The sequence below is a fragment of the Eriocheir sinensis genome, chromosome 57, assembly GCF_024679095.1.
Source record: "Eriocheir sinensis breed Jianghai 21 chromosome 57, ASM2467909v1, whole genome shotgun sequence".
NCBI classification, from domain to species: domain Eukaryota; kingdom Metazoa; phylum Arthropoda; class Malacostraca; order Decapoda; family Varunidae; genus Eriocheir; species Eriocheir sinensis.
The window spans coordinates 5,044,843-5,069,719 of NC_066565.1; the positions used below are offsets into that span (position 1 = coordinate 5,044,843).

At 42.0% G+C, this 24,877-nt stretch overlaps 2 protein-coding genes and 1 long non-coding RNA gene across 12 annotated transcripts in view; 2 read left to right on the plus strand and 1 right to left on the minus strand.

The window, feature by feature from the left end:
- Window positions 1–290: 290 nt before the first annotated feature.
- Window positions 291–2,527, minus strand: LOC126984691 (uncharacterized). Of its 2 annotated transcripts, none has more exons than XR_007737454.1 (2): window positions 2,389–2,527; window positions 291–2,200 (listed from the first exon to the last, which is right to left on the minus strand). It is a non-coding gene; the product is annotated as an uncharacterized LOC126984691 (long non-coding RNA). The 2 variants fall into 2 exon arrangements; XR_007737455.1 differs by having other exon boundaries at window positions 291–2,203.
- LOC126984689 (ATP synthase subunit a-like) lies at window positions 1,977–5,660 on the plus strand. The gene is made up of 2 exons (XM_050838583.1): window positions 1,977–2,270; window positions 2,331–5,660. The coding sequence occupies exons 1-2, from the start codon at window positions 1,977–1,979 to the stop codon at window positions 2,940–2,942; spliced, it is 906 nt and encodes a 301-aa protein (XP_050694540.1). The 3' UTR covers window positions 2,943–5,660.
- A 2,516-nt stretch (window positions 5,661–8,176) lies between these two features.
- Window positions 8,177–24,877, plus strand: part of LOC126984693 (palmitoyltransferase ZDHHC20-B-like) — a 40,342-nt gene continuing 23,641 nt past the window's right edge. For 8 of the 9 annotated variants that reach the window (XR_007737461.1, XR_007737460.1, XR_007737462.1 and 5 more), the window contains exons 1-9: window positions 8,177–8,278; window positions 11,176–11,325; window positions 12,531–12,716; window positions 13,164–13,190; window positions 14,806–14,900; window positions 15,221–15,347; window positions 15,789–16,012; window positions 18,177–18,342; window positions 21,198–21,336. Coding sequence is in view for 3 of the 9 variants with exons in the window: in XM_050838586.1 (XP_050694543.1) it covers window positions 12,584–12,716; window positions 13,164–13,190; window positions 14,806–14,900; window positions 15,221–15,347; window positions 15,789–16,012; window positions 18,177–18,342; window positions 21,198–21,336 (911 nt within the window). In the remaining 6 variants the exon portion in view is untranslated. The remainder of the gene's footprint in view (window positions 8,279–11,175; window positions 11,326–12,530; window positions 12,717–13,163; window positions 13,191–14,805; window positions 14,901–15,220; window positions 15,348–15,788; window positions 16,013–18,176; window positions 18,343–21,197; window positions 21,337–24,877) is intronic. The other variant, XM_050838587.1, reaches the window with a different exon arrangement.

Consider the following 24,877-nt stretch of genomic DNA (forward strand, 5'->3'; position numbering starts at 1 on the left):
TTAACACAAATGATGCTGAAGGTCCTGCCATTTGCCCGCGGGTAGTGACTTGGGGATGGGGCACACGTGGTGCGTCTGCTCACTCTGCTGGGGAGGTGACCACCAGTGGGTTTGTAGACGACGCTATTTCGTGACGTAACTGCAAAACCTCTATATGTTTTCCTTTCATCATTCATTTAGTTAGCTTTCTCTGTCTATTGGTCTTGTGTAGTGAAGAAAGTCTGGTGAGGTGTGTGTGTGTGTGTGTGTGAGAGAGTTGGTTTGAGGTTTTCCCATTTTATATATATAGCTTATGTGTCTCTCTCTCTCTCTCTCTCTCTCTCTCTCTCTCTCTCTCTCTCTCTCTCTCTCTCTCTCTCTCTCTCTCTCTCTCTCAGATATTTGAACTGTCATCTAAATCCTTATTGCACAAAACTCACACAAAACCCTTTATTGTTGAGAGAGAGAGAGAGAATGTCAATAATCTGTCTTTTCTGTTATTCTCTCTCTCTCTCTCTCTCTCTCTCTCTCTCTCTCTCTCTCTTGTATAAATAATTTTCCCATACAACTAAGATTCTGCATTACAACTATTGGCATTATTATTATTATTATTATTATTATTATTATTATTATTATTATTATTATTATCATCAGCATTTGTAGCAGCTTTATTCTTATCCATCATATTAGTGCAAGAGTATCCACCTTATTCTCATTCATAATTTTGCTTAACATTTTCATAGCACATAAAATTAGTCAAAGAAAGAGAGAAAACAAAATAAAAATTGAAAAATAAAATAAATTGCTAAGTTATTTTGGTGCAGAGTGGCTGAAGTGTGTCTCAATTTTATCATTAGTTCAAAAGGAGAAAGTTTTTATGAGATTTTTATGTTGTCTTGTGTAAAAGGCGATCACATCTTTTAACCCGGTAGCAGCGAGGATCATGTTTCTTAATGGTCAAAATGAGAAAAAATCATCACTCACACAAACCATTTCAAAATATATATCAAAACATTTGTGATCAGTTAATGCATCATCTATATTGGGGGGCTTTATATCATGGCACAAATTTGGCCCGTCGCTGCTACACGGTAAAGCCACAAATTTGGCCCGTCGCTGCTACACGGTAAAGCCACAAATTTGGCCCGTCGCTGCTACACGGTAAAGCCACAAATTTGGCCCGTCGCTGCTACCAAGGATTACATACTATAAGGATAGCTCACTTAGCTTTTGTTTTACCCACAATGCACCGCGGATGACGGCACACATGTAAACAAATGGTGCTGGGCGGCAAACTGGTTCACTTCACTGTGTTCTCACTGGAGCGTGCTCAGTGAAAATGGTGAGTCGTGGTGTATATGGGTGTTTCAGTGGCTCAGCTGCAGAAAGTCGTCAAGGTGTTAAGCTCATTAGGTTTCCTAGAGACAAACACACCTTGAAGAAGTGGATTTTGGCCTGCAAACGAAAAGATAAAGTGAAGGTGAAGTCTGCGCAGGTGAGGTCCAAACATTTAAAAACTTGCGTAAATATTATACAATATATATGTATGTATAAAAAAAAAAAATAAATAAATAAAAAAAATCTTTATATATGACAGGATTAGTTACCCCTGCAAATTAAGGTGTAGAAAACTAATGTCAATAAAAGAAAACGTAAGCATTGATGGTAAACAGAGCAATATTTCTGCAGCTTGTTTACCATTTTTCTCACATTATTCATATTATTGTATACGATTAGCCAACACAACAGCTGCCCAATTTATTTACTTATCCTTAGCAATCAAAAAAGCGCAAAATCTGACCATGAATAAGAATAAATAAGGGTTTTCTAGTACATTTTATACCGTGAGGGCAGGGTGAGAGTGAACCAGATGACGTACTGCAGTCATTACGTCATTGATGTTTCAGTGAGCTATCCTTATAGTATTTAATCCTTGGCTGGTACCAGGTTAAAAATCCAAACCTTTGCTAGAGTTGAGTGAGAAATAAATCTAATCCATGTATGAAATTGTTATCCTTCTAATATTCCTGGTTAAGTTTTTTTTTTTCATTTTGTTAACTTCCTTGCTCTCATTTTTTATCATCTTTCTCCTTCTCCTCCTCCTCCTTTGTGTTACTTTTTCCTTCATTTTCACTTCTTCCATCTTCTTTCATCTTCCAAGTTTTTTTTTCATTTTGTTACTTCTTCCATTTTCTCCTTTTTTATCATCTCTTTCAACCTCCTCCTCCTCCTCCTCCTTTATGTTACTTTTTCATTCATTTTCACTTCTTCCATCTTCTTTCATCTTCCAAGTTTTTTTTTTTCATTTTGTTATTTCTTTTCACTTCTTCCATCTTCTTTCATCTTCCAAGTTTTTTTTTTCATTTTGTTACTTCTTCCATTCTCTCCCTTTTTATCATCTCTTTCAACCTCCTCCTCCTCCTCCTCCTTCTTTACATTATTTTTTCCTTCATTTTCACTTCTTCTATCTTCTTTTTGTCCTCTTCTCCTTTCTCCTCTTACACTTGTTTATCCCCCTCCTCCTCCTCCTCCTCATTCTTATCCTCCATTACTATATCCTTCTTTTCACCTCTGTCATTCTCTCCTTTTCTATCCTCTCTTCCTCTCTCTTCTTACTCCTCTTTATCCCCACCCTTCTCATTATCATCTTCCATTACTTTTTCCTTCTTTTCACTTCTGTCATTCTCTCCTTTTCTATCCTCTCTTTCTCTTCTTACTCTTCTTTATCCTCACTCTCCTCCTCCTCCATCTTCATTCCCTCTCCACCCTATCTTCTTCCTCAACTTTTTCATCTCCATATCCCTCCTCCTCCTCCTTTTCCTTCTCTTCCATCTCTTACGGCCTCTCCTGTGGGCCAGAGTCCGTACATTGCTGTGACATTTTCCAGTATCCTTTGTAACAGTGTCAAGTGTAGGGAGCCCTTGGAAGTGTGGGGGACTTTTGTAAATGTAAGACCCTTATAAGGCGGCTTTACACCTGGCAATTCCTGGCCGGCAATACACCCGCGACGATCTAGCGGCTAGACCGCCTGGGTGCTCTCGGGAGCAAGTACGTTCACACGTGGGAGGAGCCGCCGGGAGCATCAAGACGTAAACTGCTAGTAAATGCAAGGGCATGAATTCATCCCAGACACCCCAAAAGGCTACTACCATATCTTAAAACCACAATGAGTTTGGTCCATTAGCCTAATATTGTAGAAATACTTTTAAACAAATGAGTTTTATCATAAGTAGTATTGATTGATTGATTGATTGTTTATTGTTGCATTTAACGGCAAAGGAGAAGGGAGGAACGTGCCATCCCAACCCCCAGGCATTACATCGTGTGATTATATAATACACAAAAATAATCGTTCCTTACCTCCTTCGATATCTCACAAAGAGATAAACATTTCCCGCAATGTTGCTGCCACTCTCTCAAAAGTTGTTTTGTGCAGACTCTGCCTCTTGTAGAGCTTATCTTGTGGGTCCCACAAGTGTCGATGCTGCCTACTTCCTCTAGCAATGCCACCTCGGCCTCCCGGCTCCAAATCTTGTTATCTGCATCTGTCATTTCTTGTTTTATTGTTGCCGACATGTTGTTTACCCAGCCGCCAGTCGGCAATACAAGACGGACACGCTCAGCTGCACAGAACTTGCCGCGAGAATAGCTCCCAGACCCAAACCCAGACCAAAAATGCTGCCAGCAGCACGTCGCGCCTGTATTGCCAGTCACGAATTGCCAGGTGTAAAGCCGCCTTAAGTGGCCCTTTGTAAGTCTGGGGTCCAAAACCTTGATTGTTCAGAGCCAGAGATTGTACAGTAAAAGGACGATATTCTCAGACACCTTTGGGCTTCACAACATTTATTTCCAGTTGGCACAAAGATTAGTTGGGTTCCCATGAGTGTTTTTTCATGTTTGTGGTGCAGGAGCCTTGTCAAACTATCACCAGGCTTATAACACTACCCATGGACAAACACTTGCAACAACCTCTTTGAAAGTCTTGTTAAATGTGTGTGTGAGCCCCAAAATGTTTGAGAGTATGGGCCTAAGAAACATTAGAGCAAGAGAGACACTTTTTTACTATATGAACATGGGTAAAGGTTGTCAAGAGAAAGAACATCCATTTGTCTTTGTAAACTTGTATGGTATTTGCCTTTGTTAAGAACTAAACCTTTGAAGAAAACCTTGACTTGTGTTAGTCAGATTTTTATTTGTGGTTCTCTTGCTGTAACCCATTTGTCTTGGGAAATTCAAGTTGTGTTTGCAGGGGCATGTGGAGGGGGGGCAGCTGCCTTCCTTGAAAATCTGTTATATTTCTGTTCACTCATTTACAAGTTGCTGCAGTTATTGGTACCTGTATGTGTCCTTCCTTGTGGTTAACCAATGAAAATGTGAAATTTGTTGTATATATGTACAGGCTTAAGACACATTGGCTCTGCACCCCCTTGAAAAACTACCTGCAGACACACCTGTGTTTTGTAAGGACCCCAAACTGTGGCTCTCAACCGGTGGTCCAAGACTGATTGATTCCTTGCCGGTGCGCAGGACTTTCAGCAATAAATGAATGGGTCATATTTTAATGAAGAATATTAATTCTACAACATATACGTGATCTCAAAATTCTGTTTACAAGAATCAAGCCAACTGTAAGTGGCGTGCTCTTTTAATTATTTTCCATTTGATTCTGTAAATAAGAAATTAATCTTTAACCAATTTGAGTGTTGGACATTTTATTTCCACTCAAAGGGAGAGTCCACAAGCTTTATATTCGTGTGATGGACTGTGGCCTGGAGCAAGTTGAGAACCTTTTGTTAGGCACGGAAATTTACAAATCACATGAGGTCTTTTTTGCGTGTTTCTGTGTCATCAGCAAGGTAGACAAAATCCTTTGAAAGAAGTAAACTTCAATATTCAGTTAAAACCGTTTTACTTATGACACTATTTTGCTTTCCTTTGTAAACTAATCCATTATTTTCCATACTAATCCTTCTGTTAATTTTGTTGTTCATGTATGTATTAAGGGGCAACATTTAAGTGTCTGCCTGTGCCATTGACCTGAGTATTGACGCGTCTGCACACTTTCCTTTGCATGTTCCGGTGTTCCCAAATGAGAAAGTGAACCAATGTAAGATTTTTGGGTCGGCATTTTCAGATGCTGCCTCCTCCCACATCAACTATTTCCAAGGGTCAAAAAGGTGATTTATCGGTTTCTAATGAGTGTTTTTTCATGTTCTTGGTACATAAGAGGAGCCAAACTACCACCGGGGTCATTAAACTACCCCTGGAAATGCCCACAACTCCCATGAAAGCCTTGTGAAATGTGTGTGCTTGGATGCCGAAATGTTTAACCCAGTAGCAGCGGGGATCATGTTTCTTAATGGTCCCTCTATGCGAGAAAGATGAGAAAAAATCATCACTCACACAAACCATTTCCTAATATATATCAATGCATTTGTGATCAGTTTATGCATCATCTATTTTGGGGGGTTTATATCATGGCACAAATTTGGCCCGGCGCTGCTACACGGTAAAGCCACAAATTTGGCCCATCGCTGCTACACGGTAAAGTCACAAATTTGTCCCGTTGCTGCTACTGGGTTAAGAATATGACCCTTGGTGTCCTGTGTTGGTGTCTCCCTCACCGCCCATGTTCACGCTTATGGAATGCCGACACTGCAAGTAAATATTTTTTGTACTAACATGGCTGTTTTGTTTGCATACACATGATAACTATAGGTCCTGTAGGCTATGGTTATGTAGCTTTCAAATGAGATATGTGGAAAGCATATACGATAGTTACTTTATAGCCTATATAGCTTTTGAAATAAGTGAAGAGCATATATGATCTTATGGTTACTTGTATATAATTTTGTGTAGCTCGGAATTAAGAAAAATGATAGCAATAGTTGGGTTAAGATGAAACAAAAATATTTAGGCCTATTAAAAGCAAAGCCTATATAGTTTTTTTAAATAGGTGAAGAGCGTATGTGATGTTTGTTACTTGTATATAATTTTGTGTAGCTCTGAATTAAGGAAAATGATAGAAGTAGAGTTAAGAAGATACAAAAAATAACCTAGTAACAATATTTAGGCCTATGCAAAGCTTTTTTTAAACAGGTGAAGAGCGCAATAGTGGGATTAAGAAGATAAAAAAATAACCTAGTAACTATTTAGGCCTATGCAAAGCTCCATATATAGCTTTTGAAATAGGTGAACATATATGATCTTTATTACTTGTATATAATTTTGTGTAGCTCTGAATTAAGATGGCAATAGTGGGATTAAGAAGATTAAAAAAATAACCTAGTAACAATATTTAGGCCTATGCAAAGCTCCATATATAGCTTTTGAAATAGGTGGAGAACATATATGATCTTTGTGACTTGTATATAATATTGTGTGGCTCTGAATTAAGATTGCAATAGTGGGATTAAGAAGAGAAAAAAATAACCTAGTAACTATTTAGGCCTATGCAAAGCTCCATATATAGCTTTTGAAATAGGTGGAGAACATATATGATCTTTGTTACTTGTATATAATTTTGTGTAGCTCTGAATTAAGATAGCAATAGTGGGATTAAGAAGATGAAGATGAAGTAGCACTATTTAGGCCTATGCAAAGCTCAGCCTATATAGCTTTTTGAATAGGTGAAGATCGAGCAGATATGTTCGTTACTTGTATATAATTTTGTGTAGCTCTGAATTAAGATAGAAATAGTGGGATTAAGAAGGTAAAAAAAAAAAAAACGTAACTATAGGCCTATGCAAAACTCAGCCTATATAGCTTTTTAAATAGGTGAAGAGAATGTTCGTTACTTGTATATAATTTTGTGTAGCTCTGAATTAAGATAGAAATAGTGGGATTAAGAAGGTAAGAAAAAAAAAACGTAACTTTAGGCCTATGCAAAACTCAGCCTATATAGCTTTTTAAGTAGGTGAAGAGGATGTTCGTTACTTGTATATAATTTTGTGTAGCTCTGAATTAAGATAGAAATAGTGGGATTAAGAAGGTAAGAAAAAGAAAAACGTAACTTTAGGCCTATGCAAAACTCAGCCTATATAGCTTTTTAAATAGGTGAAGAGAATGTTCGTTACTTGTATATAATTTTGTGTAGCTCTGAATTAAGATAGCACTAGTGGGATTAAGAAGGTAAAAAAAAAAATTAGGCCTATGCAAAACTCAGCCTATATAGCTTTTTAAATAGGTGAAGAGAATGTTCGTTACTTGTATATAATTTTGTGTAGCTCTGAATTAAGATAGCAATAGTGGGATTAAGAAGGTAAAAAAAAAAAAATTAGGCCTATGCAAAACTCAGCCTATATAGCTTTTTAAATAGATGAAGAGGATGTTCGTTACTTGTATATAATTTTGTGTAGCTCTGAATTAAGATAGAAATAGTGGGATTAAGAAGGTAAAAAAAAAAAATAACCTAGTAACTATTTAGGCCTATGGGAAGCTCAGCCTATTGATAACAGGCAGGCGAGGAAAAGCATCGGCAATAAAACGTAGGCAAATTTATCGGGATATTTCTCAAGGGCCGGAAACGGATATAGATAAGGGCTGATAAGAGGAGCATTGGCAATAATAGTCTGAGGAAATCCACCTTGGGCTCATAAAGATCACGACCCCACGTAAACAATGGCGGTGGGGAGACAAGTGAGCATCGGGGGGAACGGAAAACAGGAGAAAAGTAAGGAAAATCAAGAAAAATATCAGGAAAAAGCCCAGAAAAGCAAGAAAACTTAAAAAGAAGGCTAAATGGAACAAGAAATACATATGGAAGGGGCTACAAAGGACATAAAACGCCTTCAGAGCCTTCCAAGAACTACTAGCATCCGATCCTCTTTGTCGAGCACTTCCAAATGGAACACAAGAATAATAAAACCAAAAACAGACCTTAAGAGCAAACAAAAAACAAAAAAAGGAGGAAATAACGCAATAAAACAGCAAGAATCAATTATGGGGATCATTATAAAGGCTTCTCACGTCAATAGACCTCAGGAAGCAAGAGAATCCGATCCTCTTTTCCGAGCACTTCAAAATGGAACACAGGAATAATAAAACCAAAAACAGACCTAAAGAGCAAACAAAATACAAATACAGGATGGAAATGAAGAAATAAAGCAAGAATCATCAATAGTGGGAGTCGTTATACAGCCTTCCCAAGCCAATAAACGCTCAGGAGGTAACAGAATCCGATCCTCTTAGGCCGAGCATCCTTCTATCGTCTATAGGGATTTGTTTTCCTTCCATCATTGAGAAAGGGAGAGCGAGGGACTTATTTTCGTGTCGGGGGCGGAGACTGCAGCATTTACCGGTAATTATAAGGCGGGGAAGGGTGATTTGTGGCAGGGGGAAGGGGAGGTAAGGGAGGAAGGATGTGCGGTTGGCTGTGACAGGGAGAAACGGGGAAATAGGGTGGTGTGGAGGACGTTTCCCTTTCTCTATTATCTATCTTTATTTTTATCTTTTTATCGTCTGTAGGGGTGACGAGGCGAAGGGGGAAAGGGGTGAATTTATGTCCGTTTCCCTCTTTCCTTTACCCCGTGTCTTGTATATCAGTTTTTATATCATCTATCTATTCCTTTTCGTCTTCATTTCTTCTCTCTTCTATGCTATTTCGTCTCTTTTCTTCATTCTGTTCTTCTCTAATATTTCGTTTTGTTTTCTATTTTTCTTCTTTTCCATTCTTCCCTTCTATCTGTTTCATCTATTCTTATTCCCTTCTATTCTTTTCATCTTTTCCCTTATATTATTTTTCTTCTTTCTTACTTTGGTCGATTTTGCCTGTTATTGGTACAGCTTAGGTGGGCCTCCATTGATTCCAGGCGCTTCCCCTTCCCCTGCTCTCTGGATGACTTGAGGCAGGGTGTTGTGGAGGCAGCTTGGGTAGCCTGGTGTGGGTGGTTCATCTGGTCCAGTCCAGTCCAGTAGTGGGCGTGGGATTGCCTTTGTAATGGCTCCCACTTTTTTCTTATTCTTGATTCTTGATTTTTGTTGATTGGGGTTGTTGATTGGCATTGTTGTCTTTTAGTTTTGTTCAGTTTTCTTTTTTCTTTTGTTCCATATCGTTGTACTAATATAGTTTTTTCTATTTTCAATTTCTTTCAGAGTTAATGGTCGAAACACTAGTATGTCTGGTAGCTTGCTGAGCCACTTGTCCAGTTTATATTTGAAGGACTCTACTGGTAACCCTGTTAGGTCCCTCAAACTTCTTGGCAAGCAGTTAAAGAATCTGGTACCGTTGTGTGTGAAGGAGTTGTGTGTTATTGTCTTGATTCTTTGGGTGTTTCCCTGAGTGCCCTTCACATAACACAACCTTCCTCTTCTTAGATGAACATTCACCTCCACACCTACATTGGGCACTATTCCCTCCAGGATCTTCCAGACAAATCACTATGTATCTTTCCCTTCTTTGTAGGGAGTATGTGTGGAGGTATTTCAGCCTTCCCCAATAGCTTAGGTGTTGTAACCCCTGAATTTTGTTCGTAAGTGTTTTTTGTGGGCCTTCTAGTGTAGCTATGTCTTGTATCTTGTGTGGGGACCACAACTGACAGCAGTATTCCACTCTTGGTAATACCAGTGTTCTCCACAGTGTTTTCCACTTCTATTCGTTTTTGTCTTCTGTTCTTCCTCTTCTTCCCTTATATTCTTTTCATCTATTCTTTCTATTCTCCTATTCCTTTTCATCTTGATCTTTTCTCCTATATTTTCATCGCCTTTATGCTTCTCTCTTTTATTCCTTTTTGTCATCTCCAATTCTTCTTCCTCTCTTCTCTTCTACAGGGGAAATAGATGGATGTGAAGGCCAGCTCCCTTTCCCTGTATCTATCTTTATTTATATCTTTTATTGTCTTTAGGTGTGGCAGGGGAAGGGGGAGGCAAGGGAGGAAGGGTGTGCGGTGAGCTGTGACAGGGAGGAGCAGGGGAAATGGGGTGATGTGAATGCCAGCTCCCTTTCTCCTTAACTCTCCTTAATTCTTTCTTAGTATCTGTCTTTATTTATATCTTCCATCATCTTCAGGGGTGGCAGGGGAAGGATGAGGTAAGGGAGGAAGGGTGTGCGGTGAGCTGTGACAGGGAGAAACAGGGGAAAGGGGTGATTTGATGGCCGCCTCCCTTTCTCCTTAACTCTCCTTAACTCTTTCTCTATATCTGTCTTTATTTATATCTTCCATCGTCTTCAGGGGTGGCAAGGGAAAGGGAGGCAGGGGAGGAAGGGTGTGTGGTGAGCAGTGACAGGGAGGAGCAGGGGAAATGGGGTGATGTGAATGCCAGCTCCCTTTCTCCCTGACTCCCTGCTTTGTATATCAGTCTATTTACCTGCCCCCTGGCTCTGAAATTATGCCGCAACGCCCTGCAGCTGGATAATATCTTGCCAGAGACACACTATAAATATTGAACCATGATACAAGGATATATATCGAGCCGCAGAGATGAAAGGAGACGTCTAATCTATGCGCTGGGTCTATATGAATGCACATCGGTGGTATATTTTCTATCTTTATTTTTCCTTTTCTATATTCCATCCAATCTTCTATTTTATCCTGCTTCTTATATTCTTTTATCTTCTATTCTTGTCTTTGATTCTTCTGTCTCTCTTCCCATTTCTTTACCATTTTATTATTTACGGAATTTTTAGTGTGGACATTTAACTTTTTATCAACACACACATCTAAATTTAATGGTATTCAGTGCTATATGACCATTGTAGTTGTGGTGCCATGACTCATCATCATCATCATCTTCTGTTTAACATCAGGTTTTCCTGTTCGTAATTTCTTTTGAGGTTAGACGGTCAATGATACGCTTCCAACTATTTCTGTTCATTGCCTCAGCCTCTCCAGTGCCCAGTGCTACCAGATCCTCTTCAACACACTGCCTCCATGTTTTCTTTGGTCTCCTATTCTTTTCCTATATGATTTTTATTGCTTGTATATAATTTTGTGTAGTTCAGAATTAAGGCATTGATCTTGGCATTGATGGGATTGGATGAGCATCAGGCAGAAGACAGAGTAGAATGGAGGAGAGCCATAAAGCGTCCAGCCGCTCAGGAAGACTGAAAACGGATGCTAAATGAAATGATGATGATGATGATTAACGAAAATGCCAGTGGTAATGATAATCAGTACCACCTTCACAACTATGGGTAAAATTAAATCAACCTAGTAAATCCAAGTCACAATCCATCAATCCCTTCCTTCCCCCCCGCAGGCCCCCCAGCGCCTGTCCACCGCAGAGGGACTATGAGACAGGCTAATCCCCTCCGCCCTCCCCCCACCACCACCACCTTCACCGCTACTCCTGCCGCCGCCGCAGCCCTCACCACAGCCACAGCAGCCGCCCCCAAGGACACGCCTTCCTGTGAGTGCCTCGAGTGTTTGATGTGTGTGTCTTTGTTGCAGTGCTACGGTTTAGTGTTATTGTTATATAGGCTATCAGATTTTTTAAACGTGGTATTAGTATTTATTAGCAGTTATGTGGTTAGTTTGAGTATTTGTTAACAGTTTTGTGGCTAGTTTGACTTTCACTTCCATTTTTAGGATGGAGTTATAGTCCAACCAAATTGTCGAGTCCGTTTTGGCGTACACTCCCTTGGGTCCATTTCTCCCCTCTGCTCTGCCACACAGTCCCAACACCTATTTTTTCCTCTCATGTGTTACCTTTACCTTATATATGAGAGGAAGGGATAGGTGTTGGGACTGTGTGGCAGAGCAGAGGGGAGGAATGGACCCGCGGGAGCCTACGCCCAAATGGACTCGACAGTTTGGTTGGACTATAGTTAGAATTGTTGGATTTTCACAGAATTAAGTCGACATGTTACAAACTCAGGCTCAGGATATAAAAAAATCAACAAAACCAATTAACCATGTCATGAAAAGTGGGTCAGAAAAGACACATCAGCCACACTTGATGAAGACTAATATGAAATCAAGCAGTTGTGTATCATCAGGAAGGGCATCCACTCAGTCTTTATCCCTGAGCCACGCCCCCAAAACAGTCACCCTACACAAGGTGCTGAGTTCAGAAAGTCAATAAGCTCCACAAATAGCGAACCAGACTTGACCTTTCATGAAATACCGGTAATCATTGCTATAATTACAGGCGCTCAATATAACCTTTTTGTTGTGTTTTTTGTTGAGGTGACGTAGCGCACTTTTTTAAATGAAAGGTAATCTGTATATATATTTTTTTTTTTTACCTTTTTTTTAAGACTGTTGCTGTCCCTTGCCTCAGCCTCTCCAGTGCCCAGTGCTGCCATATCCTCTTCAACACACTGCCTCCAATCTCTTACCTTGTATCTTGATAGTCCATTTTCCGTGCTGTGAATCTCCCCCCCCCCTTCTTCTTTCTTTCTTTTTCTTCTTTCTTTTTTCAGCTTCTTCTTTGTCATCATCTTTTTATTCTTATTCTACTACTTATTATTATTATGAGATAGAAGAAGGGAGATAAATATACAAGAAAAGGTTGAGAGAAGTTTAAAAATTACCATCCAGTTTCCCCCCTTTACCCCTGCCTTGTTGACCCCCCCCCCCCCCTCACCTCACCCCATCCCACCCTGCCCCCAGAGCTGTGTTCCGGCGCCCCAGAGCCTGCAGCCCCGCCAGCCGTCGCAGCAGCCATGGCGCCCCGGTTCTGTGGTCTGTCTGCCCCGTGCCGATTCTGTTTCCGTGCGGCGAAGTGGCTGCCGGTGCTGTTCATCGTGACGGTGGTGGTGTGGTCCTACTATGCCTATGTCCTACAGCTCAACCTGTGTACGTGTGTGTGTGTGTGTGTGTGTGTGTGTGTGTGTGTGTGTGTGTTTATTTATTTATTTATTTTTATTTTTATTTTTTGTGTTGTAATTTTTTTTGTGTGTGAGGTGGTATTGTAATGTTTTGTCCATATTATGTAATTTGCTGTGTGTGTGTGTGTGTGTGTGTGTGTGTGTAACTTGTAACTTTTTTTATTATTTATTTATTTGTGTGAGGTGGTATTGTAATGTTTTGTCCATATTCTGTAATTTACTGTGTGTGTGTGTGTGTGTGTGTGTGTGTGTGTGAAACTAGAGAAAGGAGAATCAGTGTGTGTGTGTGGGTGGAGAGAGAGAGAGAGAGAGAGAGAGAGAGATTGGTACCATATTGACATCACTAACATACAAACTTTCTGATAAATACCAACACTCAGATGAATTACAACATCCCTTGTCTCCCTCTCCACAGTTACCATCACAAACATCGTAGAAAAATGTGAGTATACTACTACTACTACTACTACTACTACTACTACTTCTACTACTACTACTACTACTACTTCTACTACTACTACTACTACTACTACTACTACTACTACTACTACTACTACTACTACTACTACTACTACTACTACTACTACTACTACTACTACTACTACTACTACTACTACTACTACTACTACTACTACTACTACTACTACCATTCTTTCTTTCTTTCTTCTTCTTTTTTTTTCCCTTTCTTCTTCTTCATCTTCTTCCTTCCTTTCTGTCTTTCTTTCTTTCTTTTTCTTTCTTCTACTTCTTACTTTCTTCTTCTTCATCTTTTTCCTCTTTTCTTCTTTCTTCTTTTTCTTCATCTACTTCTTCCTTTCTTTCTTTTTCTTTCTTTCTTCTTCGTTCTTTCTTTCTTTCTTTTCTTTTACTTATTCATCTTCTTCTCCTTCATCATCATCATCATCTTTTTATTCTTAATTTCACTACTTATTATTATTATTATTATTATTATTATTATTATTATTATTATTATTATTATTATTATTATCATTGTTATAGTCATGCAGCGTATCAACTCTATCACTCAGGAATACAGAGATCACCTACATAGATAAGAAAATATATTTGTTTACTCTATTTCATGTGTTTATTAATATATTTGTGTATTTGTTGATTTATCTGTGTTCTTCTTCCTATTCTTTCTTCCTTAATCTCTTTATCCTTTTCTTCCTTTCTCCCTTTCTGTGTCTTTCCTTATTCTTCCTCCCTTCTTTTCTTCCTTCTATTCTTCCTTCCATCCTCCCCTAACATTTCTCCTTCACCTTTCCTTCCTTTTTTATTTTCTCATGTATGTTTATTTGTGTGTATCTGTTTGTATGTCCTTTTCCTTCCTTCCTTTCTCTCCCATTATCATCTTATATCTTATCTTCATTCATTATCTCCTATTCACAACACTATCGTCTTTCACTAGTATCTCCATTAAATACTATTATCCTCCATTCACTGACCTTACTATCAATTACCTACTGTTCTCATCCATTCATTAAACTGCCATCATTTTTTTTATTATTTTATCTTCATTTTACTATCATTATCTTTCTATCATTATTCTATCTATTCTACTATTCATTATTCTGTCTATCTTCTACAATCATTACTCATCTTCTATTCATCAAACCATCGTCACTATCCTCCACCACTCACAAACAGACCCCTCATTTTCCTCTCCCTCTTTATCATTTTCCATCTTCTACAACCATTACTCATCTTCTATTCACCATCAAGCCATCTTCACTCACTAACCAACCATCATTTTCCTCTCCCTCATTATCATTTTCCATCTTCTACAACCATTACTCATCTTCTATTCACCATCAAGCCATCTTCACTCACTAACCAACCATCATTTTCCTCTCCCTCATTATCATTTTCCATCTTCTATTCACCATCCTCTTTATCACATCATTTTTCTCTCCCTCTTTATCATTTTCCATCTTCTACAACCATTACTCATCTTCTATTCACCATCAAGCCATCGTCACTCACTTTCGTCCTCCACTCACTAATCGACGTCATTTTCCTCCCTTCTTCTACTGCTGCGTTGCCTTGCGGTTCAGGTTTCTACCTCATCGTGTACCATATTCTGCTGACCATGTTCCTCTGGGCCTACTGGCAGACCATCTTCACGGACATAGGCACCGTTCCCAAGCAGGTGAGGAGGGGTGAGGGTGTTTGTAGGGGTGAAGGGGTGGGGGGGGTTGAGGGGGATGAAGGGTAAGGATAGAGATGTGAAATTGAGAGAGAGAGAGAGAGAGAGAGAGAGAGAGAGAGAGAGAGAGAGAGAGAATATATTTAACTCCATACAACACACACACACACATACACACACACACACACACACACACACACTTCATCTGTATTTTCAACTCTTCATGCTACAATTTTTCACCACAACAAACCATCTTATTACTATTATTATTATCATTACTACTATTATTATTATTATTATTATTATTATTATATCACCCACAGTTCCGCTTGCCGCCCTCGGAGCTTGACCGTTACGAGGGTAGTGAGACAGAGGAGGCGAGGAGAGATGTGCTGGAGCGCTTCACCCAGAAACAGAACCTGCCCATCTACAACAGAACCATCATGGGGGGTGAGTGTGGGGGGGGGGTAGGGAAGGAAGGAAGGGGGTAGGGAGGGCGGAAGGGAAGGAGTGAGAGGGGATAAGAGAGAGGGAGGGAGGGAAGGAAGGAGAGAGATTAAGAGGGAGTGAGGGAGGACAGCAAGTGGAATTGGGTGGTTGGGGTGGAGGGGGGAATGATAGGGGAAGGGACGTGGAGGAATGGAGGGAGTGGAGGAGGAAGGTAAAGAAGAGGAGAGGGAGGAAAGAATAGTGGGTGAGAAAGAGAGAGAGGGAGGGAGGGAATGGATGAAAGAGAGCGAGGGAGGGAGTGGATGAAAGAGAGAGAGAGAGAGAGAGAGAGAGAGAGAGAGAGAGAGAGAGAGAGAGAGAGAGAGAGAGAGTCCTTTCTTTTCTTTCTATCCTCCATTCTATCCCTCCTTTCCGTCTCAAACCCCTTCTCCCGCACCCCAGAGATCCGGTACTGCGAGCGCTGCGTTCAGATCAAGCCGGACCGTTGCCACCACTGCTCGGTGTGCGGCGTGTGCGTTCTCAAGCTGGACCACCACTGCCCCTGGGTCAACAACTGCGTCTCATTCACTAACTACAAGTTCTTCATCCTCTTCCTCGGCTACGCACTCATCTACTGCCTCTTCATCGCTGCCACCACCCTGCAATATTTCATCATGTTCTGGAGGGTGAGTGTGTCTGTGTGGGGTGTGTGGGGGGTGTGGGGGGAGGTGTAAGTGTGTAAGTGTGTGTGTGTGTGTGTGTGTGGGGAATGAAGGATCGGAGGAACTGGATGGAGAGGAAGAGCGGAAGGAATGAAAGGTGAGGGAGTGAGAGAGAAGTTAAAGAAGGGAAGGATGGAAAGGACAGGAAAAAGAAAGAGAAAGGAAAGGAAAGGAAGAAAAGTTGGAGAAAAAGAAGGATGGAAGTGGAAGGAAGGAAAGGAAAGGAAGGGAGGGAAGGAAAGACAGGAGAAGGAAAAGATATAGACCGGCAGCAAGGAGCAATTTGGTCAAACGAACTTGGTACCAATTGTGGAGTACAGGGTCACGTAGAGAATGGTAGGGCATACGAAGAACTGGACGTCTGCTGCGTTAGGCCCCTGGGGACCCCAAAAAAGAGGCAAAAAAATCAGCTCGATCAAATATAGATAAGTACCACACACACACACACAATGTATTTCAGGGCAGTTTACACATCACACTGGGTAAAAAATGATTCGTGCCAGACATAGTATCTGCTGCATTAGGCCTACCAGACACTCAAAAAGGGCGTAAATTTTTTGGCCGGATCAAACATTATTGGTACCACTTGAAACACATGTCAGAGAGTACAGAATAGTTAATACCAGACAAATTACCCTCTGCATTATGCCCACCAGACATGCCCAAAAGTTGACCCCTCCCTCTGCTCTGGCAAAATTGATGTTGATAAGACATTAAAGATACTGAATGAAACTACTTTAGAATGAAGGGAACATTCCACAAAGTACAAACGGACCCTTGCCAGAAAGGAAGGAACAGAAGGAAGGAGAGAAAGGGTAAAAGAAGAAGGGAGGAAGGGAAGAAGAAAGTGTGTGTGTGTGTGTGTGTGTGTGTGTGTGTGTGTGTGTTATACAATGCCCTTCCTCTGATGTCCCTTTCCTTCCTTTTCTCCACTCTTCCTTCACCTTCCTTTCCTTTTTTACTCTTTTCCTTCCTCTTTCTTCTTTCTGTCCTTCCTTCCTTCCTTCCTTCCTTCCTTCCTTCCTTCCTTCCTTTCTTTCTTTCTTCCTTCCTTCCTTCCTTCCTTCCTTCCTTCCTTTGGGTCCTTCCTGGGTGTGGTAATGGATGTTTTTTTTCTTTTTTTTCTTTTTTTCTTTCCTCCCTTCTTCCTTTACTTTCTTCTCCTTCCTTTTTCTTTCTTCCTCTCCTTCCTTCCTTCTTCTTCTCCTTCATTCCCCTCTTCTTTCTATGCCTCCTTTCTTTTCCTTCCTTTTCCTTTCCTTCTGTCCTTCCTTCCTGACTTTTCTCCTTCCTTCCCCTCTTCTTTCTGTGCTTCCTTTCCTTTCTTTTCCTTCCTTTTCCTTTCCTTCTGTCCTTCCTTCCTTCTTCTTCTCCTTCCTTCCCCTCTTCTTTCTATGCCTCCTTTCCTTTCTTTTCCTTCATTTTCCTTTCCTTCTGTCCTTCCTTCATTTCCTCCTTCATTCCCCTCTTCTCTCTATGCTTCCTTTCCTTCGTCTTCCTTTCTTTCCTTCCTTCCTTCCTGACTTTCCTCCTTCCTTCCCCTCTTCTCTCTATGCTTCCTTTCCTTTCTTTTCCTTCCTTTTTCTTTCCTTCTGTCCTTCCTTCCTTCCTTTCCTTCCCTCTCCCTTCCTTTTTATTCTTCCTCTCTTCCATCCCTTCCCTTCTTCTTTTAATCCATTTTCTTTTTCCCCTTTCATCCCTTCATCCCTTTCTCCCATCTTTATCCTTTCCCTTGTCTCCTATTCCTTCCTGTTATCTCTCCTCCTATCCCTCCTTCCCTCCCTCTCTTCCTCCCTCCTTCCCCTCTTCTTTCTATGCTTCCTTTCCTTTCTTTTCCTTCCTTTTCCTTTCCTTCTGTCCTTCCTTCCTTCCTTTCCTTCCCTTTACTTTCATTCTTTTCTTTCCTTCCCTTTCTTCCTTCCTTTCTGCTCTCCCTTCCTTTTTATTCTTCCTCTCTTCCTTCCCTTCCATTCTTCTTTTAATCATTTTCTTTGTCCCCTTTCATCCAATCATCCCTATCTTCCTTACTCCAATATTCATCCTTCCTGTTATCACCCGCCCCTATCCCTCCTTCCCTCCTTAAACCACTCCTCTTCTCTCCCTCTTCCATCTCTCCACCTCTCCACAGCCTCCATCTCATTACCCCGTCCCTTCCCCTCCGCAGAACCAGCTTGGTACCGAGGGGAAGTTCCACATTCTCTTCGTGTTCTTTGTGTCCATCATGTTCGCCATCAGCCTGGTCTCCCTGTTCGGCTACCACGTCTTCCTCGTCCTCAAGAACAGGTCCACACTGGGTGAGTAGCTCGGAGGGAGGGAGGGAGGGAAGGAGATTGAGAATATAGAAGGTAGGGAAGGGAAGGATTGTAGGGAGGAAAGGGGAATGAAAAGATAGAAGGAAGGAAAGGAAAGGAAAGGAAAGGAAAGGAAGGAAGGGAAGGAGAATGAAAAGAAAGAAGGGAAGGAAAGGAAAGGAAAGGGAAGGAAGGAAGGAAAGGAAGGACGGAAGGAAGGAAAGAAGGAAGGAAAGAAAAGAAAAGGGAAGGAAAGGGAATGAAAAGAAGGAAGGAAGGAAAGGAGGAAGGAAAGGAAAGGAAGGGAAGGAGAATGAAAAGAAAGAAGGGAAGGAAAGAACAGAGGAAAGGGGAATGAAAAGATAGAAGGAAGGAAGGAAGGGAAGGAGAATGAAAAGAAAGAAGGGAAGGAAAGAAAAGAGGAAAGGGGAATGAAAAGATAGAAGGAAGGAAAGGAAAGGAAGGAAGGAAGGGAAGGAGAATGAAAAGAAAGAAGGGAAGGAAAGGAGAAGGAAAGGAAAGGAAAGGAAGGAAAGAAAAGAGGAAAGGGGAATGAAAAGATAGAAGGAAGGAAAGGAAAGGAAGGGAAGGAAGGAAGGGAAGGAGAATGAAAAGAAAGAAGGGAAGGAAAGAAAAGAGGAAAGGGGAATGAAAAGATAGAAGGAAGGAAAGGAAAGGAAGGAAGGGAAGGAGAATGAAAAGAAAGAAGGGAAGGAAAGAAAAGAGGAAAGGGGAATGAAAAGATAGAAGGAAAGGAAGGGAAGGAAGGGAAGGAGAATGAAAAGAAAGAAGGGAAGGAAAGAACAGAGGAAAGGGGAATGAAAAGATAGAAGGAAAGAAAGGAAAGGAAGGAAGGAATGAAGAGGGGAAAGGAAGAAAACATGGAGGAAAAGAAAGATGGAAGGGCAGGAATGAAAAGAAAAGAGGAAAGGAAAAAGAAAGGAGAATGAAAAGATAGAAGGAAGGAAAGGGAAGGATAGAAGGAAGGAAAGGGAACAGTGGAAAGGAAGAAGAAAGAGAAAGGAAAGAAAGAAAAGAAAGGAAAGGAAGAAAAGCTGGAGGATGTAAGGGAGGAAAGGAAAGGAAAGGAAGGAAAGACAGGAGAAGGAAAAGATAGAAGTGAGGAAAGGAAAGGAAGGAAAGAAAAGAGGAAAGGAGAAGAAACATGGAAGGGAGGAAAGGAAAGGAAGAAAAGTTAGAGGAAAATAAACATGGAAGGGAGGAAAGGAAAGGAAGGGAAGAAAATGAGAAAGTAAAAGGGAAAACAATGGATAGAAAGCAAGGAGAGAAGGGAGGAAGGAGACGAGACCAGTGGAGGAAAAAGGATAAAGAATGAAAGAAGAATAGAAGGGAGAAAGTTACCTTGACGTAAATGTGCAGCAAACAACAAAACAAATTCCTAGATAACGATTTAGTACAGTTCTGACGGTTCTGTAAACGTGCTTGTGATTCGCTGCAAGGCCAATGACGTCATCAACCAATCAGCGGCCTCGTTGACTTAGCGCGCCTCTAACTACCATCTAAGGTCTGCTTCGTGAATCTGACGCTGACATCGGTCGCTAAATCAATAGTGCGTAGTTATGTTAGTTCGTGGTTAGTGAGTATGCTTGTTTCCTCCCCTGGACTTAATATTTTTCTTGGTTGAGTTGTAGCAGCCACTTTTTGTTCCACTCCTGTAGCTTGGTGATGTCTTCTTCTGGTAGGAAATCCGCAGTCAACATGTTAACATCAAGCAGGGGGAGTATCCAGGCGCCTCCTCCTGAAATTGACCTCCCTTTTGGCCACTCTTCTAAACTCTTCTTTACAGCGTCAGTAATTAGTGGGCTTTTGTATTTCTCATTATTATTATTTTTGCCCTTTTATTCTTATTCTTTTTATTTATTGCCCTCATTGTTATTTTCTCTGCCCCTTCCTTTGCTGTAAGAAATAATGATAAAGGTAATGGGGTGACGTGTGCCTGGCCCTGCCCTGGAGCAGTGGTTCTCTACTCGTCTCAGGCCACGGGCCACCAGCCCAATAAAAGATGTGTCGTGGACCGTGTTCTCAGTTTGAAACATTTCTTCAAAACAATTTCAAGAAATGATACAAAATAATGGCCAGCTAACATTTTAATCTGAAATATATTTCTTACAAACATAATTTCCTGGAAATTTATGTGTACGTATCTATCAATTTGACACAAAATTTATTTATAACAAAAATGATTTTTAAGTTATGGAGGCGTATACAAGTAATCAACGCTGTCCCTCCTGACTTGATGAATTATTTTCCTTGCAAGCAGACTTGGACTCTCTTCTCACGGCCAAGCTTTTCAGTGTTAGGACACAGGACGAGTAATGCAACCAGTCAGCTCAGCATCTCGCTGGCTGCCAGCTCCAGCACTTCACGGCAGTGTGATAACATTATGTGGCCGCGCGGCAGCTGGAAGGAATCAGCGCGATGGCTCGCTACTCCTCGTACAGGAAATCACGGATATTCGTTTTATAATAGATTAAATTTAGAAACTGAAAGTGACTTGAAGTGCTACTTAGCAGCTACAACTTAAAGGTTGCCAATACATTTCTTAAACATTAATAATATAATAAAATGAATGGTCAATTAAGTACATTCATTTTCCAGTTTATTACCGAATACTATTGACATCCTGTGGACCACCCAAAAAGTCACCACCAGTTGAGAACCACTGCCCTAGACTGACCTGACCTAACCAATATAACCATGTATGCCCACTCTCCCTCCCTCCCTCCCTCCCTCCCTCACTCTCTCCCTTGCTCCCTCTCTCCCTGCTCCCTCTCTCCCTCCCTCTCTCCCTTCCTCCGTCCGTCCATTCCCGCCTCCTCCACTCCACCCATCCACAGAGTCATTTCGGGGTCCGATCTTCCGGCTGAACCACTCTTGGGTGCAGGACAAGGACGGGTTCAGTCTGGGCGCGTACAACAACTTCGTGGAGGTGTTCGGGGAGGACCGCGCCAAATGGTTCCTGCCCGTTGCTACCAGGTATGTGTGGGGGGGAAGGGGACGGTGCGGGGAGAGGGGAGGGGGGGGGGGGTAATTGGTGTGTGTGTGTGGTTAGGTTGGGTTGGGTTGGTGTGCTGGTGTGTGTGTGTGTGTGTGTGTGTATGTATGTATGTTATGTTTTTTACTGTATATCCTTTCATTCTTTTTTTCTGTGTGTGTGTGTGTGTGTGTGTGTGTGTGTGTGTGTGTGTGTGTCATATCTCATTTTCTTTATTCCTGATTATTGCTGCATGTGGTTGTTATGAATGACCGCACTTGTAGTAGTAGTAGCACCAGTGGTAGTAGTAGTAGTAGTAGTGGTAGTAGTAGGTCTATATTTAAGCATTGATGGTGGTGGTGGTGTAAGTTCAAAGGGTTAAATTCATTCTCTCTCTCTCTCTCTCTCTCTCTCTCTCTCTCTCTCTCTCTCTCTCTCTCTCTCTCTCTCTCTCTCTCTCTCTCTCTCTCTCTCTCGTGTGTTCAGCTTACGTATAACCAAGTGTTCCGCGCCTCGCTGCTGCATTGGTTTATGTGCATAATTCCTGCCCTTACGTGTATGTTCGTATTTTATGTAAATAATCCCCTCCCTCCCCCTGTATGTGTGTGTGTGTGTGTGTGTGTTTGTGTAAATCCAATATGAATTTTTTGTTATTCATATCTTTAAAATGTCCTCTCAAGTTAATGATGTGTTTGTCTGAGTGTGCCTTACACCACTTGGCTTAACCTGTCATGTGTTGGGTGTTTCCGTGAGGTGTGTTTGTAAGTGTCTGGGTTGATGGCAGTACGAGGTCTGTTCAAAAAGTATCCGGCCTTTGTTTATCCTGCGGAAACAATTGAAGTATGGGAAGTGTCCTCCGGTGGGGAGGTGTACTGGTGTAGGAAGAGAAGATGGCGCCACTATAAACACTTGCCTGTGCCATGACGGGCTGGGGCAGACTACCATCCAGGCCCCTCAAGCAAGCCTACCGGTGCTATAGGCATAGACGTAAAAAAAAAAATAATAATAATAATAATTAAAAAAAGTACCTTCATGTGAATGCATAAATTTTTTCCTGGACACCTAGAGCGTGAGTCGCTGGCAGCCTGCCTGTGAGAGGGTTGTACTCAGTACTCATTAGATTTTCATTTTCTGCAGAATAAAAGAGTGATTTGAGCAGCAGGATTGCATCAAATTTTGCCAGAGGCTTGGCAATACCCAGGTTAAAAGATTCAGAAAGTTTGCTGTACGTTTGGCGACGATGCCTTGGGCACCACACAATGCAAGGAGGGGTAGAACTGGCTCAAAGATGGCCGCACGTCAGTGAAGAGTGACTCACGTTCTGGTAGGCTCTCAACAACCCAAAATGGCGAGGTCATTGACCAAGTCTAAACTTTTGCCATACAGGAACCCACTTTGTCACAAAAAGACACATGAAACGCGACGGCCCAGCTGTGCCCTGTTCCCCAAAATGTGTTCCAGTGATGCTTCCAACAGTGTCCAGGCCACTATGAGCAGCATGTGCCATTCCTAAGTTAAGGTTCCAGACCACCGGATGAATAAGTCTTTTTACTCAGCCAAAGGTGGGATACTTCTTGAACAAACCTCCTACACCAGCAGCACACAGGCAACACACAGGTCACGTTTCTTTGTCAGCCGTCACCTGCAAAGGGAGCAGGTTGTCAGGACAGTCCGTCGTCACACACTGCAGATTTGTATTTTGTGATTTTCCTTGTGTGTGAACTACTGGAAAGACAATGATAACATGCATTTCAAAGTACAGTTGTCCCTCAAATAGTACGGCTTCCAATAGTTCAGTTTCAGTTTATACGGATTGTCACAGAAGATCTTTTTAGGATTTTTAAATTTCCTGCTCGTCGGGAAATTTAAAAATCCTAAATAAATCTTCTGTGAAAATCCACATAAAACTGAAACTGAACTATTGAGAACCATACTATTTGAGGGATGACTGTCCTTGAGTGCTGCAAACTTGACATAACTTTTTACCTGATGTTAGTAAGCAATGCTGTGGGTGTATGAGAGGCTTACCTGGCGGGCAATAACCTGCCTGACCCTCAGATGTGGCTTGGAAGCATTCAGGATTAGCTGTGGTCACCGTGCATCTCATTTACTTCTGTGTGGCAGAAGAAGCTGTTTTAGGCATGTAACAAAAGCTGAGCACTTTGCTGAGTGTGGTAAGTCAGGAGGCACATGGGTGGTGAAACAGTGGTGCCAGGCCCTGCACACCCACCACCACTGCACACTGCACACCAGGCCCCGCCCCAAAGCCTCCACACACGAGGACCAAGGCTTACCCGGCACAGGAACCCACCCATGCTCAGTGCTGGGCCCAACCATGCTTGCTTTCCTAGGCCAGCTGTTTGTGGAGCATAAACAGACGAGACCACTAACAACAGCAGCCAAGACGACCGCTGCACTCACACATGGCCCACCAACTCTAACCCAGCCAACAGCTACACAGAATGCACTTTCCATCTTATAACAACCTAACTCACAGACTGTACTGACAACCTTGGAGCCTTGCAACCAGTCGGCTTTATCGTGAACATGTCGCTTTTGTGTGTGTGTGTGTGTGTGTGTGTGTGTGTAACTAGATGTTTTGTTATACTTTCTCTACGTATCTGTTATTTTATCTTGCTTCTGCTAATGTCTGTTCCATGTGTGAGTAGAGAAAACAAGTAGAGTAGATGTGTAGTAAAGACCAGGATAGTAGTAGTAGTAGTAGTAGTAGTAGTAGTTGCTGTTTGTATTTTATGTCATGTGAATGTGCTTAAGTGTTTTTTCTGATGTTGTTTTAATTTTTTTAGTCTTTGTTTCATGTGTGTGTGTGTGTGTGTGTGTGTGTGTGTGTGTGTGTGTGTGTTACTGAGTCCCCCTCCCATCCCTCCCTCTCTCTCTCCCCATTCCTTTCTCCAATCCCTCCCTCCCTCCCTCTCTCCCTCCATTCCTTTCTCCAATCCCTCCCTCCCTCCCTCTCTCCCTCCATTCCTTTCTCCAATCCCTCCCTCCCTCCCTCTCTCTGTCTCCCTCCCATCCCTCCCTTCCTTTCTCCAATCCCTCCCTCTCTCTGTCTCTCTCTCCCTCCCTTCCTCCAATCCCTTTTTCCCTCTCTGTATATTGTGTGGTCACCCCTTACTCCTCCCCCCCTCCCTCTACCACCTTACATTCCTTTGTCCAATCCCTCCCTCCCTCTCGCTCTCTGTCTCTCTCTCCCCGCCTTCCTCCAATGCCACCTTCCCTTTTTATATTGTGTGGTCACCCCTTCCTCCTCCCTCCCTCCCTCTCCCTCCTTCCATTCCTTTCTCCAATCCCTCCCTCCCTCTCTCTCTCTCTCTCTCCCTCCCCTCCTCCAATCCCTCCTCCCTCACTTCCCCTCCCTCACACCTCTCCCTTTAACATTCCCATAGTCTCTCTCACTCTCGCTCTCTCTCGTTCTCTACCTGTCCCTTCCCCTCACCTCCCCATGCCCTCCCCACCTGTTCGTCCCCTCCCCAAGTGTCCACTCTCGCCAGGCTCACGTGCCAGTGCTGTGAGGCTGAGAGG